Source organism: Citrus sinensis, chromosome 3, assembly GCF_022201045.2.
Source record: "Citrus sinensis cultivar Valencia sweet orange chromosome 3, DVS_A1.0, whole genome shotgun sequence".
Classification (NCBI taxonomy): Eukaryota; Viridiplantae; Streptophyta; class Magnoliopsida; order Sapindales; family Rutaceae; genus Citrus; species Citrus sinensis.
Window position 1 is genome coordinate 11,446,258 of NC_068558.1, and position 21,007 is coordinate 11,467,264.

At 30.9% G+C, this 21,007-nt stretch overlaps 3 protein-coding genes across 6 annotated transcripts; 1 reads left to right on the forward strand and 2 right to left on the reverse strand.

Moving 5' to 3' along the window:
* Positions 1 to 367: 367 nt before the first annotated feature.
* On the forward strand, positions 368 to 15,738 carry LOC102609424 (uncharacterized). 4 transcript variants are annotated; one of them, XM_052438311.1, is made up of 7 exons: positions 368 to 1,028; positions 2,054 to 2,206; positions 2,330 to 2,614; positions 2,699 to 2,738; positions 14,633 to 14,764; positions 15,258 to 15,292; positions 15,427 to 15,607. In XM_052438311.1, exons 1-7 carry the CDS (start codon positions 498 to 500, stop codon positions 15,457 to 15,459), a joined length of 1,209 nt encoding a protein of 402 aa, XP_052294271.1. In that variant the 5' UTR covers positions 368 to 497; the 3' UTR covers positions 15,460 to 15,607. The 4 variants fall into 4 exon arrangements, with proteins under 4 accessions (XP_052294271.1, XP_052294269.1, XP_052294270.1 ...); XM_052438309.1 differs by lacking the exons at positions 14,633 to 14,764; positions 15,258 to 15,292 and adding an exon at positions 3,364 to 3,442 and having other exon boundaries at positions 370 to 1,028; positions 2,699 to 2,870; positions 15,427 to 15,738; XM_052438310.1 differs by lacking the exon at positions 14,633 to 14,764 and having other exon boundaries at positions 370 to 1,028; positions 2,699 to 2,870.
* Positions 5,230 to 5,979, reverse strand: LOC127901294 (agamous-like MADS-box protein AGL61). Its single transcript, XM_052438312.1, has one exon. The coding sequence runs from the start codon at positions 5,903 to 5,905 to the stop codon at positions 5,387 to 5,389; it is 519 nt and encodes a 172-aa protein (XP_052294272.1). The 5' UTR covers positions 5,906 to 5,979; the 3' UTR covers positions 5,230 to 5,386.
* Positions 15,739 to 16,905: 1,167 nt separating the features above from the next.
* LOC107178184 (agamous-like MADS-box protein AGL61) lies at positions 16,906 to 17,418 on the reverse strand. Its single transcript, XM_015533052.3, has one exon. It carries the CDS (start codon positions 17,416 to 17,418, stop codon positions 16,906 to 16,908), a length of 513 nt encoding a protein of 170 aa, XP_015388538.2.
* Positions 17,419 to 21,007: the final 3,589 nt, after the last annotated feature.

Sequence of the window (21,007 nt, forward strand, 5' to 3'; positions counted from 1 at the left end):
CAACAAGAAGACTCTTTAATCTTAAAAATAATCAACATAACACATTTTTAGACGGGCGGACCTCCTTATGTGTCTAGAAATAATCTCGCAGCCCACATTTTATCCTGAGAAAATGTCAATATATCCTAAAAGAAATTTGTGTGGCCATAGACCTTCATCTATATTTACCCTTAGAAATAAACACATAACCCACATTTTACATGTTGTATGATCATAGATCTTATTCTATATTTAAAAATAATCAGACAACCCACATTTAAAAATTTTATCATAAATAGTATGGTATTTATTTTTTAATTTAATAAAATAAAATAATTAATTCATATAAAAATTATCACACAACACATAAAAAAAAAAAGTGGGTTAAAGCGGGAATTGGTAGGACTATGAAAGAAGCAAAAAAAAAAATGTGTAAGTGATTCAATATCGACAATTAAAGCGGGAATTGGTCAAGTGTTTGTTAAACATCGTTGCTTTTCTCTCTGTTCGACAAGAAAATGGCGACCTCTTTGTGTTATGCAAAGCCCCTTAAACCATTCTCTCTTCAACTCCCACAAACCCAAAACCCCCAAATCCCAACCCAAACAACACAGATCCGGGAAGCCGAAACTCTTACCATCACCGGACCCACACAGCTTTCGGGCCATGTTCCCATTTCCGGGTCCAAGAACTCTTCTCTTTGTCTCCTCGCCGCTACTCTTTTATGCTCAAACTCTTGTCTACTCCACAATGTGCCCACAGGCCTGTCTGACACCAAAGCAATGCTTTCAATTTTACGCTCGTTAGGCGCCAAGATTGAGTTTAACGAGAGGAATAAGGAAATTTTGGTTAACACTGATGGTGTTGGGCGTGCTGAGCCATGTTTGGAGGAAATGAGGAAAATTCGAGGTGGGTTCTTTGTTATCGGGCCGCTGCTGGCCCGGTTCGGTGAAGCTGTTGTGGGTTTACCTGGTGGGTGTGATATTGGGGAGAGACCTGTAGATTTGTACGTTCGTGGGCTAAGAGCTCTTGGGGCTACTGTTGAGATAAGTTATGTTTTTTTTTTAATTTTAATTGCGTTATGTTTTCATTGAAAATTGTCTTGATTGTTTTTATTGATTTTTCTTGGAATATAATTGTTCATCACATGTTTAGGTAAAGAAGCTAGTTTAAAGATATATTGTGTATTCAATAAGATTGATTCCATTACGTTATTTTAAGCCGTTACCTTATTATTTTGAGGATCGGATTTTTTTCGTGATACTAGTATGCAGAGAGCTGGTCAGTTTGAAGAAAGATGTCAGTATGATATCTAATACTTGTGAATATGGGAACTATTAGGTAATAGGATTCAAATGGGAAATGTAAGAAACTGGCTGGGGATAATAAAAGTGTAAAATTTGAGAGTGAAGAGCAATACTTGGTCGATAAATAAGAAAATGGTCTGTGTCATAAGGTTGATGATTTTGTGAACTTTTCACCATATAGAAGGATTCTAGCTTGACCTTAAGAGTTCTAGCATCACTGTCGTTAAATTTTTTTTTTTTTCCCCTTGAATGGCTAGAACAGAACTGGGTTTTCTGGTGTGGATGGGTAGCTTTTAAGATATTTCCTTGGCAGTTTCTGATTTGTGGGAACAGATTATGTAAGCCTACTATATCTCACTCGAACACAGAAAAGATGGCGGGGATTGCAAACTTTTGCATAATCACTGGTGATGACACCGGGCTTCAGAGGTTTTTTTAGGGATCATCCTCTTTCGTTGGTGACAAAAAACATAGATATTGTTATAGTTAATGAGCTGGGCAACTTATTGACATAATTCTACTTTGTGAAGATCGGTCACCAATTAGATCACAGCTCAAGTTGACTAGATCTTTGGCAAAGCATTTAAGGTGTTCTTTTCTGCTTTTCTGCCAATTCTAAGTCAAGACTCTGCAATCAGGCAAGAAAAAGTAGGGTATGGCAAGAACTTTTAACTGTTGATGTGTGTGTGTGTGTGTGACTGTCTGGAGTTACCACCAGACTGAATATGTAAAGAATTGGCTGAAATTAGTAAATTCTTCAAAATTACAGAGATGGAAGAGTGCTGGCACATTCTGCAAATGGCAAGGGATTGGTTGGGGGCAGTTTCCACCTTGATTTCCCTAGTGTTGGGGCAACTGAAACTCTTATGATGGCAGCTTCTATGGCCGACGGAGTAACTGTGCTTTCAAATGTTGCCAAAGTATGATGTGATACATCTCACTGTGCCTTTTTGTTTTTGAGAGAATTGGGGCAATTTAGTTTTCTCTTATGACAGAACTAATTGAATTATTTAAGTGGATTCTTCTCCCAAATTTCACTACAGGAACCAGAGGTGATTGATCTTGCTCGTTTTCTGAATGACAGTGGGGCATGTGTGTATGGAGCTGGGAGTGACAAGCTTTTGATTAAGGGAAAATGCCAATTGCGCGGCTGTGAATGTAATGTGCCACCAGATCGAATTGAAGCAGGCACCTTTATGCTTGCTGCTGCAATTACTCGCTCACTCATCTCGATATCACCTGTCACTCCTTCTCACTTATCATGTCTGATAGACAAACTAAAAATTGCTGGTTGTAAAATTACAAGGTGTAACAATGACACGATGGAGGTAAGGATAATTCCTCATTATTCTGTTCTTCACTTTTTTCCCACTTCTTGCTGCTTGAGGCATTATAAATGATTGGCATTCCAGGTTTCAGCAATTCCTGAAAATGTTTGTGAAAATTTGCGAGGTTTCAATGTCAGAACAAGTCCATTTCCTGGTTTTCCTACAGATCTCCAACCGCCAACAATGGCACTACTCACCACATGTAGTGGTTCAAGTATAGTGGAGGAATCTGTGTTTGACAGACGCTTGGGCCATGGTATTGCTATTGACCAATAATTATTTCCACCTCAACATTTTCTGTATTTATATTTCATCTTTATTACCAGAACGATTTCCCCAACAGAGTACATTCTGTTCAGAGTGTATATTTCTGAGAATGTTCTTCATTTTGCTTGGAGGCTTTGAAAATAAGCTCATTGGTTTATTTCAAAAGCAGATTTCTTTCAAGCAGCATGATCCGTTAAAATATCTCTTATTGGTTTTGTGTATATGTGTTTCTGTCTTCGTGCTTTGATGATAAATTGTGGAATCACACTGTGATTACACTGTTTTGTGGTCATCTTAAATTCTTCCAAAAGCTGGCACCTAATGTTCGGCAAAAGCTGAAACTGGAAAACAACGTTTTTATTTTCAAAGTACCCTCCACGTCTGCTTCCTTTTTGCTTGGCCACAAGCAGATTGTGGTGTTTTTGTTTCATTATCTGTACTATCTGTATATATGTCTAATTTTTATCCTCATATTTGAACAGTCAGAGAATTGCAGAAGCTTGGAGCAAAAATTCAGGTCTTTGGGAGCACTGCACTAGTTTTTGGGAGAGAGACACGAAGGTACACTGCTTTGCATAGTGAGATTTTAGATTTTATGATTATCATAAAATCAAATTTGATTTTGCTAATTCCTTTAAATTCTATCATCAGTGCCCTGCACGGTTCTCGGCTTCGTGCAGCTGACCTGAGAGGTGGGGTTGCGCTGGTATTAGCTGGATTGGTAGCAGAAGGAACTACTGAGATCAGTGGCATTGGTCATATTGGCCGTGGTTATGAGAATTTAGACACCAAGCTTCAGTTTCTAGGAGCTGATATCAAAAGATCGATACCCATGGCCTCTCAGCTATGACAATTATGATATCTTCTTAAACGAGGAATAGGTTCCCATAACATGGCATTGTCAATTGGGGGACTTCATTTATTTGCATTACCACTAATGCATTATAGCTTTTATTCATTTAGTCATTCTCTCACCCTCTCTTCTTTACTGTTTTTATCACATTTTCTGTAAAAGAAATTATTTGAAGAACTATTTATTTATTTTTCATTCATTTTTATGGATATTGGTAAGTGAAATTTACATGAGTGATAAAATCTTACAAATTTTATGCCTATCTAATTTTTAAATAAAAGTGCACAATATATATATGACTAAACTTAGACCTTGTCTCTCTCTCTCTCTTTATGGGTGCAGCTATTATACCCATGGGTTTGGTACTCCATTCTTTTGTCTTTTTCAAATCCACCGTTGGATTTAAAGTGAGAGTTGTATAATAGTTAGATGTGATTATTGGGCCATTAACATTAAAAGCCGTTGTTGTTCATGTAAAATAAGAAAAATCAAAAATTTTATAATTATGACATATAAGTCCACAATATTTTAATTTTTTTTACTCTATTCAACTAGTTTTTCAATTAAATGACTTATTCTTACATTTATTAGTATCTATTTAAATTAATAAATGTACTTATTAATTAATAAATTAACTAATTTATTACATAGTTAAATTATGTAAATTATTTACTAACCATAATTGATGATAAATATAAATATGATTTTTTTTTAATTTAACACGGCAACCAATTTCTTTTCACCCATGTGAGCAGGGTTCAAACCCCATATCTTTTTTTTTTCTCAAACAAGAGATTTTATATGTCAAGTAGATGGAGTACACAAAATACGAAAATAAATTTAATTTGATATTCTATGTAAGTAATGTTTTATTATTTTTTTATAACATAATATTTAATTAACATACTAAATTATTTAATTATGTAGTAAAAATATTTTAATTTACTAATAATAATAAAGTGTTAGTTTATGAATTTTTAAAATCATTTTTGTTTGTTTGAGCAATAAGTTTTGTATTTTTGATTGAGTTTTTATCCTAAAATAAAAGGAGTAAATTTAATTACACACTTAAATAAATTTAATTAAGTTTTTGTCCTGAAAATCGTGATTTCCAGAAACATTAATGCAACTGAAAATTTGTAAGTGGGGGACTAATATGTGAAAATTTAAAAAATTTTAGTTTTATTATTTTTATAAAAAAATAGACAAAAAACAGGTACCAAACCCCTGTTGTAAAATAATTTTGCCCATATATAAAACTAATAAATTAAAATAATATGTTTGTACTTTAAGTTCAAAACTTAAATTTCTTTTACCTCAAAAATAATTCTAATAATAAATAGCTTGTTATTTGTTTCTTTCACTTGCGAGTTTTGGGCCTTTTGGCCACGGAGATGCCCAAAGGCCGATGATAAGCAAAAGACATTACTGCTGCCAGATTTGTGAGCCAATACTTGTGAAAGGGTTTGGTATTTTGCAATTTGTAAGCAAAATAAAAAATAAAAAAATATATATATTTTGTAAACCCTAAAAATCTCCTAATGTAAACTATATATACCCAACGGAAAAAAAAAAAAAAATCGAATCTTGATCAACTATCAGTTGATCGAAGCAAAACCCTAATTTAATTATTGTCCAGCATCAAAATTGAATCAACAATTGAGCAAAGAAGTGACGAATTCGTCTTCTTCAATATGCTTAAGTCTCTCCAAAACCTTCACTCTCACTTCCTCCAACTCCGCCTTCACCGCCGACAAATCCTCCGCACTCCGGCACCGTTTGATCTTGTCTTCCAGAGCCATCAAGAATCCGCGGCACACATTGGCTTCATTGTGATGGTTCTGGAGGACAAGATGAAACGGTGTCGGAGTGCGGCACACATCGGCTTCATTGTGATGGGCACCCACTTGGCCACTGCTGCTTGCGCCGCCGTTAACGCTCAAGAATTTGTCAATAACGGCGTCAAATGAAGGTGACCCATGAACGTACGGGTTGCCGGCCGGTGAGAAAACAAGAACGGCGATCTGAGAGCCGGTGATGTTAGCGTATTCTTGGGCTTTTTTGAAAAGGCCTTGTCGTCGTTTTGAGAAAGTAACCATTCTCGCTTTTTGTTTCTCTATTTTCTTGATTTCGATTTTCAATTTTCCCTTTCCTGTCGGCGCCATTTTCATCGAAATTCAAAAGAGATTTGGGGGCGTAAACGAGAGAGAGAGAGAGAGAGAGAGAGAGAGCGAGAGAGAGAGAGAGAGCTGAGAGTCGGTGATCATTTTAGCGCGTCCCCGTTATGTATATATAGGGAGAGAGAGGGCGAGAGAGTTGAACGTTAGGATGTATAGGTTGGTAATTACCCTAAACTCCCTATTGTATACTGAAATTTTAAAATATTTAATGTTTTAAAATTTTAACATATAAATTCAGATTGTTTCAAATTTATAAATAATTTAAATAATTAATAAATGGGTAGGCTGTCTCAAGTTAAAAACCTTGACATAAAACTAAATATTAATATCTAACTCTTTATTTTTTTAATTTAAGAAGTAAGATAATTAATGATTTCACATTAAAACTCAATTGATAAATTAGCTTCAAATGAAACTAGTATGATATTACTAAAATAAAATATTGAATAAATAATTATAAAAACTGTGTATTTCATTTTTTTCCTTACATTTTGGTCATCATTTTAAAATATATGCGAACTGGACTTTAAATAAAAAAAGTAAGTGCAATGTAATTGAATTTCAAAGTTATTAGTTATTCAAAAATAATAAAATTTTAGGGTGTGTTCGGTACCGTTTTTGGTTTGGTGGTGCGTTTTTGAACTATGAGCATAAAATACAAAAATAAAAGGGTTAATTTTGTGCTGCCCCCAAATGTTTCAACATTTTTCGCCACGCACCCATATGTTTTAAAAATATTCACTCCACACCTAATTCCGTTATTTTGACCGTTTATTCTAACGGTCAAAGGGTAAATTTGGAAATTCATATTCTAAATATTATTTGATGATGATAAATTAAATTTATTTGATAATTTAATTGATGGAATTATTATTAATTACCTTTAAATAAAATTTTTTAATGTAAACATTAATTATTAAATTAACATTTTATCTCATTTTATTTTTCTCTAATTCAAGATAAGGGGTATTTCGGACATTTACTTAAATTTCAAATAGCTCCGTTAAACATAACGGTCAAATTAACGAAATTGGGTGTGGAGTGAGTATTTTTGAAACATATGGGTGTATGGCGAAAAATGTTGAAACATTTGGAGACAAAACAAAATTAACCCAAAATAAAAAAGTTTTTATTTTTCACTTTTTCTTCATAAAGATGGAGAACGGGAAATGTTCTCTATCATTTTGTTTTCTGCCATTATGGGTCCCACACTCATAATTTAATAATTACAACTAAAATTTGGTAGGTCTCATGTCTTTGTTAGATTAATAATTTATTATAATATAATAGATATGTAGTAAAAAAATGCTATGCATGAATTTAAAGTTATGGCTTAGATACTATTTCATATGTATAACTATATTTTTATTAAAAAATAATTTTTACTTAATTAATATAAATAAATGTACAATCAATAAATAAGTTTTAAAATTATCATGAATCATTAAATATACATTTAATTTCTTTAAAAACTTAGGAAATTTACAAAATAAATAGATGGTATTTTTCTTAAAATTTGAAAAAATTTTAATTTTAAAAACGTATTAAAATTAGGTACATATATTTTTATAATGTAATTATTTAAATATATATTTTTAAATATGTATCAAATAAATTTTTATTATTTTTATTTTTCTAGACAAGCTATCAAATGCATTTTCACAGTTCTCATTTCCAGACATCAGTTTAAAAACAAGTTGCCAAACATGTTTTTATTTTTATCAAAACTTAATCATTATTGTTCTATAAAATAAAATAAAAAACATTATATAAAAAATAATACCAAACGCACCCTAAACTTCGTCCATAGATCTAAACCAACACGACATCAATCACTTATATCTAATAGATTTGATTTGTTATTTTAACTTATTCAATTGCCATGGCCTCACAATTGCTATCCAAATATTTAAATCAAATTGCTGCATTTTATCTTGGTTGTGAAGTGAAAAATAATTGAGGTAATTGATTAGTTAATGATATTTAATTTGACAGGAGTTGCTCACTAATGATTGATTAATTATCTAAGTGGAGAAAAAGGGAGCAAAATATCAAAAGATGGAGGAGAGGAAAAGAGAATGAAAAAAAAATTATCATAAATTTATAAATAAATTATAAATAAAAAAGTAGGGGGGTCAACTGATAAAAAAAAAACTGTGTATCGTGAAACAGTTGCACCTCAGTTTTGTCCATATATATAATAGCGGCAAAAAGTTTATTTTTTTAAAAAATATATTATTTTTTATTTTGTTAAAAATTTGAAAATTGAATTTATTGATGAGTGAGGCTATTTGTACTCTAAAATTTATTTTGGACACTCATATTTTGATAATTTTTTATATTACTATATTCGCCTTAATGTAATTTACTTTTAAGGACAATTAAATAAAATATAATTTAACAAATTTTTATCCAACATCATATTTTATCTACAATAACTACATCAACAATGAAAAATGAATCAATGTTCACATCGAAATGTTGTCTATTACTTATGGACTAAACTTTTTTTACTCTTTTTTTTTTAGTTATTAGAATTGCTAGAAAAACATCAAGTAGCATGTTCCATCTTTTGTAATTGAAACAAAAGGAATAAAAAATAAAGGTGGAGTAAGAACAATAAATTGTACCACTCCAACATAAGAAAATCAAAGAAAATCAAAGAAAATCAAAGGATAAGATTTATTTTAAATTTGCTTCTAATCTTCACTCTATCTAATCCGCAACGCTTTCATAGGTTTGAAAAACAAAATTATATAACCACATTAAAGAGAAGAACAAACAAATATCAAACCATATTATGAAAGGAAAATAAAAGTTTAATAAAAATGGAAGAAAGTTGGAGATTTTATTTGTGGTGATAAATATTTTATTGGATGTATATAGGAAACAAGGTAATTTAAGAATTGGGTAGTGAGGACGATATGGAAATTTGAAATAGTGTTCTAAGTAAAACTAATATTTTAAAATATTTAATTGAGTTTTCTAAGTAAATTTTAAAGTGCAAATAAATGCATCCTTTATTGCTATAACGAAATTTGTTACCGTTAAAAGAAAAACAAAACACAAAATCAACCATTTAGAATATAAAATTTTAAAAATAATCAAACATATAATTTAATGAATGATTTATCCATAATTAAAATTCTCTTCCCCCATAAAAAGGTTGTAACTACTTGCACTCCTTAGAATTGAGATTTTAATGAATGGGGGATTATTTTAATTTAAAATTTTTACTTAAGCATTAAGTTATTGATTTTGCACAATCCTATGGTAGATGTTAATTAGAAGTCAACGCAGCTTTAAAGATGACAATTTATCCACCATTGAATTGTATGAGATCAACATCTCAAAATTTTAAGTTGAAATAGCCTAATCACGTAGAAATATATCTTAAATCTAATATATTGAAATTCGTAAGTAAATCTGTCTTTGTTCTAACCGGCACCCTATAGAGAGGATAAGTTGATTCAATTGAAAAGAATCTTTTCTTTGATCAGCTCCAAGCATGCCGCACACGAGTAGGCTCCGTCAGATCCAGTAGATTAAGCGAAATGTGGCATAATTTAGATTATATTTTAGCTAGTATCTAAATTGCTTACTTCATAGTATGGAAATTAGAAATTCAAGGTTCAGGAGAGAATTGTAAATTTTTTCAAGAATCAAAAACTTCTCTTTGACGCGCGTTTCCGTATATGTTTGTGTGTATGTATGCATATATATAAAGACGGCAACAAGTTTTCTAATTATTTTTATTTTATTAAAAATTTAGAAATTGGATTGGTTGATTCAACCGGTTTTGTTAGTGTTAAAAGGAAAAACAAAAAAACAAAATCAACCACTTAATATTTAAATTTTAAAAGTAACCAAACATGTAATTTAATGACTGATTTGTTCTTAATTAACTCTTCCCCCATAAAAAACTAGTTACTACTTGCATTCCTTATAATTGAGATTTTAATGAATGGGGAATTGGGGGATTGGGGATTATTTAATTTAAAATTGTTATATAAATGTTGAGTCATTGATTTTACAATCGTATGGTAGATGCTAATCAAAAGTCAATGTGATTTTAGTGATGACAATTTATCCATCATTGGATTGTATGAGAAGAATGTATCAAAATTTTAAGTTAAAATATCCTAGTTCACTTTTAATAGATCGTGCAGAAATATGTCTTTAATTTGTTATATTGAAATTTGCAACTAAATGTGTCTTCGTTATATCTCACATCATTAGATATCCTTCTAACAATTAATTCTTAATGGCATCGTTATTATAGAACTAGAACTTTTGTACTTTGTTTATAGAAATCCTTCTAACGATTAACTCTTATGGTGCGTTTACTAAACTGAAATTAATATGGGCTATAATGGAAATAGGGAATAGGAGAATAAATTGTTTACTTGAACTGTAGGGATCTGAATCAGAATGAGTTGGATTATCATTAATGTATTTACTTTGTCTTAAAATCGGAATTAGAATGAGTTAGATTGTAATAAATTACTAAAAAGTACTTAATGATTTATTTTATATTTTATTATATTGATTATTTTTAAAAAATATTATTATTAATATATATTAATTGAAAAAATTTAATTAATTAATTAATTGTTAATAGTATATTAATGAATAAATTAACTATAATATTCATTAATTAAATAATTATATTAATAATTATTGTAATAATAATTTAATTAATAATAATAAATTAATTAAATATAACTGAGGACAAAATGGACATTTCTTTTATTTTGTGTTAAAAAGGTAATGCTCCATTAATATTGATTGTTTCTTAAGTATTAATTTTGCTAGAATTATTATGTTCTTGAAGTCAGGACAAATCTTGTATCTGGTAGCCTAAACACAATTCCATATATATTCTCATATATATTATAAAAGTCTGAAATTATTCTTATTAATTAAGAAATAAAATCATTGAATTTAAAGAAATTATTATTATTACTAATTATATTGTGATAACAAAATAAAAAAATAAAATCAACAAAATAAAATATTTATCTTAGTTATCAATTATTATATGATATAATAAAAAATATTTGATGTACATGTTTATAAATGTTTAAATGAATTTTATTAAATATTATTTCTAATTTAATTATTTATATTCTTACAGTAGTTTAGCAGTAAGATTTACCAAATGTATATAACTGTTTTTAAAACTCACAATACTTTTAAAAAAATTATTAAATGTTTAATTAATTCTCTTCACAGTTAATTATTTTTGTAGCATAGATAACAATAACTATTTTTAAAATAACAACATTTTCATACTAACAAGAAAGATCAAATACTAAAGAAATTAAAAAAGAAAATGAAAAATGGCAGCAACAAGAAGACTCTTTAATTTGAAAATAATCAACATAACACATTTTTAGACGTGCAGACCTCCTTCTGCGTCTAGAAATAACTCACAGCCCACATTTTATCCTAAGAAATGTCAATATATCTTAAAAGAATTTGTGTGGCCATAAACCTCCACCCAAATTTACCCTTAGAAACAAACACATAACACATAATTTACAGAGTTGTCTGATCATAGATCTTATTCTGCATTTAAAAATAATTACACAACCCACATTTGAAAGTTTTATCATAAATAAAATGAAAAATATCTACCGTTTACTCGTTTTTTACATCTTTTTCAAAAATACACAATTTCTTCATTTTTTAGCTAGAATCCACCTAAAGTTACATTTTGTTTCACTTTTCCACTTCCGTTTGGAATCCGTTAAGAAAACTAACGGAAACTTAAAAAATTGACCATTTTCCCCTCAAATAGAAAATTATAATTTCACCTTAAAAATTACCAAAAATAATCCGATTAAATCTAATTATTTTCCCCATCGGTCAATAAAGAAATTAATTCCACAATCATCAAATGCAGGTTGTTTTAAAAAATATGTCTGTAATTAGAATGCCAAATTATAACAGTAGTATTAAAAATAGCCAAATCTCGTAAATCATCAATTGAATTTAAGATAAATATAGTTTTATTATTCATTGAGTTATAATCTCTAGTAGTTAAGATTTTTTGTACTTCATTAATGTACCAATAATGATATTCATCATTAAATCTGATTATTTTTTGCTTTTTTAGGGTGAAATTGTAATTTTCACTTTGGGGGTAAAATAGTCATTTTTTTAAGTTTCTGTTAATTTTCTTAACAGATTCCAAACGGAAGTGGAAAAGTGAAACAAAATGTAACTTTAGGTAGATTCTAGCCAAAAAATGAAGGAATTGTGTATTTTTAAAAAAATATTAAAAAAACGGGTGGACGGTGGGTATTTTTCTTAAATAAAAAAAAAATTTACTTTTTAATTTAATAAAATAATACTATTAATTCACGTACAAATTTTCACACAACACATAAAATGTGGGTGAAGGCGGTAAAGCGGGAATTTGGTCAAGTGTTTGTTAAACACCGTTGCTTTTCTCTCTGTTCGACAAGAAATGGCGACCTCTTTGTGTTATGCAAAACCCCTTCAACTATTCTCTCTTCAATTCCCCACAAACCCAAAAGCCCCAAATCCGAACCCAAACAACCCAGATCCGGGAAGCAGAAACTCTTACCATCACCGGACCCACACAACTTTCGGGCCATGTTCCCATTTCCGGGTCCAAGAACTCTTCTCTCTGTCTCCTCGCCGCTACTCTTTTATGTTCAAACTCTTGTCTACTCCACAATGTGCCCACAGGCCTGTCTGACACCAAAACAATGCTTTCAATTTTACGCTTGTTAGGCGCCAAGATTGAGTTTAACGAGAGGAATAAGGAAATTTTGGTTAACACTGATGGTGTTGGGCGTGCTGAGCCATGTTTGGGGGAAATGAGGAAAATTCGAGGTGGGTTCTTTGTTATCGGGCCGCTGCTGGCCCGGTTCGGTGAAGCTGTTGTGGGTTTACCTGGTGGGTGTGATATTGGGGAGAGACCTGTAGATTTGTACGTTCGTGGGCTGAGAGCTCTTGGGGCTGCTGTTGAGATAAGTTATGCTTTTTTTTTTTTTAATTTTAATTGCGTTATGTTTTCATTGAAAATTGTCTTGATTGTTTTTATTGATTTTTCTTGGAATATAATTGGTCATCACATGTTTAGGTAAAGAAGCTAGTTTAAAGATATATTGTGTATTCAATAAGATTGATTCTATTTCGTTATTTTAAGCCGGTACCTTATTATTTTGAGGATCGGATTTTTTTCGTAATACTATTATGCAGAGAGCTGGTCAGTTTGAAGAAAGATGTCAGTATGATATCTAATACTTGTGAATATAGGAACTATTAGGTAATAGGATTCAAATGGGAAATGTAAGAAACTGTCTGGGGGTAATAAAAGTGAAAAATTTGAGATTGAAGAGCAATACTTGGTAGATAAATAAGAAAATGGTCTGTGTCATGAGGTTGATGATTATGTGAACTTTTCAACCTATTGAAGGATTCTAGCTTGACCTTAAGAGCTCTAGCATCACTGTCGTTACATTTTTTTTTTTTCCCCCTTGAATGGCTAGAACAGAACTGGGTTTTCTGGTGTGGCTGGGTAGCTTTTAAGATATTTCCTTGGCAGTTTCTGATTTGTGGGAACAGATTATGTAAGCCTACTTTATCTCACTCGAACACAGAAAATATGGCAGGGATTGCAAACTTTTGCATAATCACTAGTGATGACACCGGGCTTCAGAGGTTTTTTTAGGGATCATCCTCTTTCGTTGGTTACAAAAAACATAGATATTGTTATAGTTAATGAGCTGGGCAACTTATTGACATAATTCTACTTTGTGAAGATCGGTCACCAATTAGATCACAGCTCAAGTTGACTAGATCTTTGGCAAAGCATTTAAGGTGTTCTTTTCTGCTTTTCTGCCAATTCTAAGTCGAGACTCTGCAATCAGGCAAGAAAAAGTAGGGTATGGCAAGAACTTTAACTGTTGATGTGCGTGTGTGTGTGACTGTCTGGAGTTACCACCAGACTGAATATGTAAAGAATTGGCTGAAATTAGTAAATTCTTCAAAATTACAGAGATGGAAGAGTGCTGGCACATTCTGCAAATGGCAAGGGATTGGTTGGGGGCAGTTTCCACCTTGATTTCCCAGTGTTGGGGCAACTGAAACTCTTATGATGGCAGCTTCTATGGCCGACGGAGTAACTGTGCTTTCAAATGCTGCCAAAGTATGATGTGATACATCTCACTGTGCCTTTTTTGTTTTTGAGAGAATTGGGGCAATTTAGTTTTCTCTTATGACAGAACCAATTGAATTATTTAAGTGGATTCTTCTCCCAAATTTCACCACAGGAACCAGAGGTGACTGATCTTGCTCGTTTTCTGAATGACAGTGGGGCATGTGTGTATGGAGCTGGGAGTGACAAGCTTTTGATTAAGGGAAAATGCCAATTGCGCGGCTGTGAATGTAATATGCCACCAGATCGAATTGAAGCAGGCACCTTTTTGCTTGCTGCTGCAATTACTCGCTCACTCATCTCGATATCACCTGTCACTCCTTCTCACTTATCATGTCTGATAGACAAACTAAAAATTGCTGGTTGTAAAATTACAAGGGGTAACAATGACACGTTGGAGGTAAGGGTAATTCCTCATTATTCTGTTCTTCACTTTTTGCCAACTTCCAGCTGCTTGAGGCATTATAAATGATTGGCATTCCAGGTTTCAGCAATTCCTGAGAATGTTTGTGAAAATTTGCGAGGTTTCAATGTCAGAACAAGTCCATTTCCTGGTTTTCCTACAGATCTCCAACCTCCAACAATGGCACTACTCACCACATGTAGTGGTTCAAGTATAGTGGAGGAATCTGTGTTTGACAGACGCTTGGGCCATGGTATTGCTATTGACCAATAATTATTTCCATCTCAACATTTTCTGTATTTATATTTCATCTTTATTACCGGAACGATTTCCCCAACAGAGTACATTCTGTTCAGAGTGTATTTTTTTGAGAATGTTCTTCATTTTGCTCGGAGGCTTTGAAAATAAGCTCATTGGTTTATTTCAAAAGCAGATTTCTTTCAAGCAGCATGATCCGTTAAAATATCTCTTATTGGTTTTGTGTATATGTGTTTCTGTCTTCATGCTTTGATGATAAATTGTGGAATCACACTGCGATTACACTGTTTGGTGGTGATCTTAAATTCTTCCAAAAGCTGGCACCTAATGTTCGGCAAAAGCTGAAACTGGAAAACAACGTTTTTATTTTCAAAGTACCCTCCACGTCTGCTTCCTTTTTGCTTGGCCACAAGCAGATTGTGGTGTTTTTGTTTCATTACCTGTACTAACTGTATATATGTCTAATTTTTATCCTCATATTTGAACAGTCAGAGAATTGCAAAAGCTTGGAGCAAAAATTCAGGTCTGTGGGAGCACTGCACTAGTTTTTGGGAGAGAGACACGAAGGAACACTGCTTTCCATAGTGTGATTTTAGATTTTATGATTTTCATAAAATCAAATTTGATTTTGCTAATTCCTTTAAATTCTATCATCAGTGCCCTGCACGGTTCTCGGCTTCGTGCAGCTGACCTGGGAGGTGGGGTTTCGCTGGTATTAGCTGGATTGGTAGCAGAAGGAACTACTGAGATCAGTGACATTGGTCATATTGGCCGTGGTTATGAGAATTTAGACACCAAGCTTCAGTTTCTAGGAGCTGATATCAAAAGATCGATACCCATGGCCTCTCAGCTATGACAATTATGATATCTTCTTAAACGAGGAATAGGTTCCCATAACATGGCATTGTCAATTGGGGGAGTTCATTTATTTGCATTACCCACTAATGCATTATAGCTTTTATTCATTTAGTCATTCTCTCACCCTCTCTTCTTTACTGTTTTTGTCACATTTTCTGTGACTTCTAATTACGGATTAGAAAGAACAGAGTATGAACAGAGTATAAACGTCATACGCAAGAAAAATTGGTAAAATGATAACTAATTGAACAAAATTGGCAAAACTTCTCATTAAAATTAATGATGGTTAATTAATTAAAGTTATCGATTGGGCCCTAAACCCACGAATGATTACAATCAATTAGAAAATTTGTCACAAAAAAAATATATTCATTTTGGAAGCCCTAAAAATTGATTGGTTTTCTCCAATATTTCTTAAGTAAAAGAAATCATTTTAAGAACTATTTATTTATTTTTCATTCATTTTTATGGATATTGGTAAGTGAAATTTACATGAGTGATAAAATCTTACAAATTTAATTATCATACTAAAATTTTTAATTATGTAGTAAAAATATTTTAATTTACTAATGATAATAAAGTGTTAGTTTATGAATTTGTAAAATTATTTTTGTTTGTTTGAGCAATAAATTTTATATTTTTGGTTGAGTTTTTATCCTAAAATAAAAGTGGTAAATTTAATTACACACTTAAATAAATTTAATTGAGTTTTTGACCTGAAAATCGTGATTTCCATAAGCATTAATGCAACTGAAAATTTGTAAGTGTGGGACTAATTTGTGAAAATTTAAAAATTTTTAACTTTTTTATTTTTATAACAAATTACAAGACTCTAAAAGACAAAAAAGGGGCACCAAACCCCTGTTGCAAAATAATTTTGCCCATATATAAAACTAATAAATTAAAATAATATGTTTGTACTTTAAGTTCGAAACTTAAATTTCTTTTACCTCAAAAATAATTCTAATAATAAATAGCTTGTTATTTGTTTCTTTCGCTTGCGAGTTTTGGCCACGGAGATGCCCAAGGCCGATAATAAGCAAAAGACACTACTGCTGCCAGATTGTGAGCCAGTGCTTGTGAAAGGGTTTGGTACTTTTGCAATTTGTAAGCAAAATAAAAAAAATAAAAAAAAAATATTTTGTAAACCCTAAAAATCTCCTAATGTAAACTATATATACCCAACGGAAGAAAAAATAAAAAAAATCGAATCTTGATCAACCATCAGTTGATCGAAGCAAAACCCTAATTTAATTATTGTCCAGCATCAAAATTGAATCAACAATTGAGCAAAGAAGTGACGAATTCGTCCTCTTCAATATGCTTAAGTCTCTGCAAAACCTTCACTCTCACTTCCTCCAACTCCGCCTTCACCGCCGACAAATCCTCCGCACTCCGGCACCGTTTGATCTTGTCTTCCAGAGCCATCAAGAATCCGCGGCACACATCGGCTTCATTGTGATGGTTCTGGAGGACAAGATGAAACGGTGTCGGAGTGCGGCACACATCGGCTTCATTGTGATGGGCACCCACTTGGCTACTGCTGCTTGCGCCGCCGTTAACGCTCAAGAATTTGTCAATAACGGCGTCAAATGAAGGTGACCCATGAACGTACGGGTTGCCGGCCGGTGAGAAAACAAGAACGGCGATCTGAGAGCCGGTGATGTTAGCGTATTCTTGGGCTTTTTTGAAAAGGCCTTGTCGTCGTTTTGAAAAAGTAACCATTCTCGCTTTTTGCTTCTCTATTTTCTTGATTTCGATTTTCAATTTTCCCTTTCCTGTCGGCGCCATTTTCATCGAAATTCAAAAGAGAGTTGCGTGCGTAAACGAGAGAGAGAGAGAGAGAGAGAGCGAGAGAGAGCTGAGAGTCGGTGATCATTTTAGCGCGTCCCCGTTATATATATAGGGAGAGAGAGAGTGAGAGAGTTGAACGTTAGGATGTATAGGTTGGTAATTACCCTAAACTCCCTGTTGTATACTGAAATTCTAAAATATTAAATGTTTTAAAATTTTAACAACAAATTCGGATTGTTTCAAATTTATAAATAATTAATAAATAGGTAGACTATCTCATGTTAAAAAATTTGACATAAAACTAATTACTAATATCTAACTCTTTATTTTTTTAATTTAAGAAGTGAGATAATTAATGACTTCACATTAATATTCAATTAATAAATTAGCTTCAAATAAAACTAGCATGATATTACTAAAATAAAATATTAAATAAACAATTATAAAAACCGTGTATTTCATTTTTTTTCCTTACATTTTGGTCGCTATTTTAAAATATATGCAAACTGGACTTTAAATAAAAAAGTAAGTGCAATGTAATTGAATTTCAAAGTTATTAGTTATTCAAAAATATTTAAATTTAAGGGTGTGTTTGGTATCACTTTTAGTTTGGTAATTGGTAGTGCGTTTTTGAACTATGAACATAAAATGCAAAAATTAAAAAGTTTTTGTTTTTCACTTTTTCTTCATAAAGATGGAGAACGGCAAATTATTTTGTTTTCTGCCATTATGGGTCCCACACCCATAATGTAATAATTACAACTAAAATTTGGTAGGTCTCATGTCTTTATTAGATTAATAATTTATTATAATATAATAAATCTGTAGTAAAAAAATGCTACGTATGCATTTAAAAGTTATTTATTAGACACTATTTCATATGTATAACTATATTATTATTAAAAAATAAATTTTACTTAATTAATATAAATAAATATACAATCAATAAATAAAGTTTTAAAATTATCATAAATCATTAACTATAAATTTAATTTCTTTAAAAAATTAGGAAATTTACAAAATAAATAGAAGGTATTTTTCTTAAAATTTGACTAAATTTTAATTTTAAAAACGTATTAAAATTAGGTACATATATTATTTAAAAACAAACTGAACCGAACCAAATGCTCACTCATACATGTCTAGAAATAATCTCCCAGCCCACATTTTATCCCAAAGAAGTATCAATACATCCTAAAAGAAATTTGTGTAATAATAGACTTCCTTCTAGATTTAGAAATAAACACAAAACGCATATTTCATGTGTTGTGTGATCATAGACCTCATTCTATGTCTAGAAATAATTGCACAACAAACATTTTGAAATTTCACCTGAAATGCAACATTTATTTTTTGATTGGTGAGATAATATACTTAATAGTTAATACTTTTTTAGTCTCTATATTTTAATTTCAAAGCTCATTTAGTTTCTATATTTTAAAAATACCTAAAGAACCCTACTCTTAAGTATATTATGTTCCTGCACTTAATTGTTCTTTCCTTTTATAATAGTACTCTTGCTGCAATATTTTGGGATATTAATGAAAAAAATGTTAATTGATCAAATAAAGTAAATTTTATATTATTTTAAATTTTAATAGCCTTAAAAATAAAATAAAAATTAATGTAAATTTTATGTTATTATTTATGTAAATTTTATGTTATTATTTTACTTTTATGATTAATTTGGTAAATTAAAATTTTATATACAATTATATGTAAGATTCTTGCAAGGATATTGACATTACTTTAAGCTAGCTTATATTAATTTATTTATAAATAATTATTAGTAAGATTATTGCAAAGGTAAAAAAATATATTAGTTCTTCTATATTGATATTCATTGGTTAATTTACTAATAAATAATTATGAGTTAATTTACTAACTACATTTTTTACAGATAAATTAATTAATGTCCATAATATTGTTATGGGATATTATTGTAAAAGTAAAGAAAGAGTAAGCACAACAATGTAACATATTTAATAATAGGGTTATATTGAGATAGTTTTTAAAGCATAGGAATTAAACAAATAATTAACTCAACATACATGAACTAAAAAAGCATTTTCACCCCCACAAACTCAAAACCCACAAATCTCAACTAGGGTTGGTAATTTAAGGGTTTGCCCATGTTATTGTCATTAGGTTGAGGTCCTCTAAAAGCCCATCCAAGTTTGGACGGGCCAAATTTGGGTTGGGCGTGAGCAAGTCTGGCCGAGCTTGGGCTTCCATGAATTTTTAAATTAATTTTTTAATAAAACTAAAAGAACTTAAATTGGAGATGATTATCCAATATATATTAAACTAATGGTCCAATAGACAAAAATATTAGCAATACAACATAATAAATCATAAATACTAATATTAAAAACAAACTAGTCCAATATTTACAACCACCATTTGTTTTTTCCTTTTTTGCCACTCCGTGTTTTTCTTGAACATTTTCTATCTCCGCGATCGAATTCAGAGGTAAATTAGAAGATTCAGAAGCATTTTCCATTATCATCATATACAAATTTAAAATTCACATCATAAGACAAGTTAACAATTTAGTAATAATAAGTTAACAGTAAATTGAGAAGTATACAAAAAAAAAATGGAAATCAATAGCAATCTACAAATTCTGGATATTTAATATTTGCACAACAACAATTACACAACTAATCCCACTGTATGAAGATATGTAAAAACTTCTATGTACATTACCACATTCAAATTGATGAATTAAAAACAGAAGCTGAAAAAATGGGACGCATCATAATAGACAATAAAAAAAAAAAGAAATACCATCACAAGTCTGCAACTAAGAGGAGATCTCAAGCTGATTAAGCTATATCACACAAGCTATTATGAAGAAAACATTTTAAAGTGCTAAAAAACTAATTTAAAACATTTTAAAACCTTAGTTGATGTGTCCCATTTTAAAACTTCTATCTAAAACCAATAATATGTATGTATGTATGTATGTATGTATGATTAAGACATTTTGATGTAGGACGTTATTTTAAGATTTTAGAATTTTTGTTATTTTAGGATTTTGTACTTTAATTAAAGTCAATTATGGTATGTCTCTTAATCTTTTATTTCTATTACAATTGTGATTTAGTTTTCATTTTTAAGTTAACTTAGGGAAGTAGGTTTTCTCTATTATAAATAAAGAGGTCTTGTTATTATTTTCATAACTTCAATTTCAATTATTCAATAAAACCCTTTTATAATTCCCATTGGGATTATCCATAAAAAACTCTCTTGTAGAATCATTTGGATTAGAGCATCTGTAACATCTCACATCACTAGTGATAGAGTTTCTGAACTAATTTATAAGTATTGGGCTCTTTTAACTAAGTAGACGTGTTTCGGGTTGCGAAACCCAATAACAAAACCGCGATGGGCTGGGTGCCTAGAGTAGATAATATCTACTTGGTTGTTGGGCCTGACCTATTACAACGTCAGCTAATCCTGCCTAATAGGTTATTAAAAAATTCCGATTGAGTCGTTTGCCTTAAAACGAGATCTAATCATATTTCAATTAGAGTGTAAGCTAATCAATTTGGCTTAGTCCAATACTAGAACGATGTCTAGT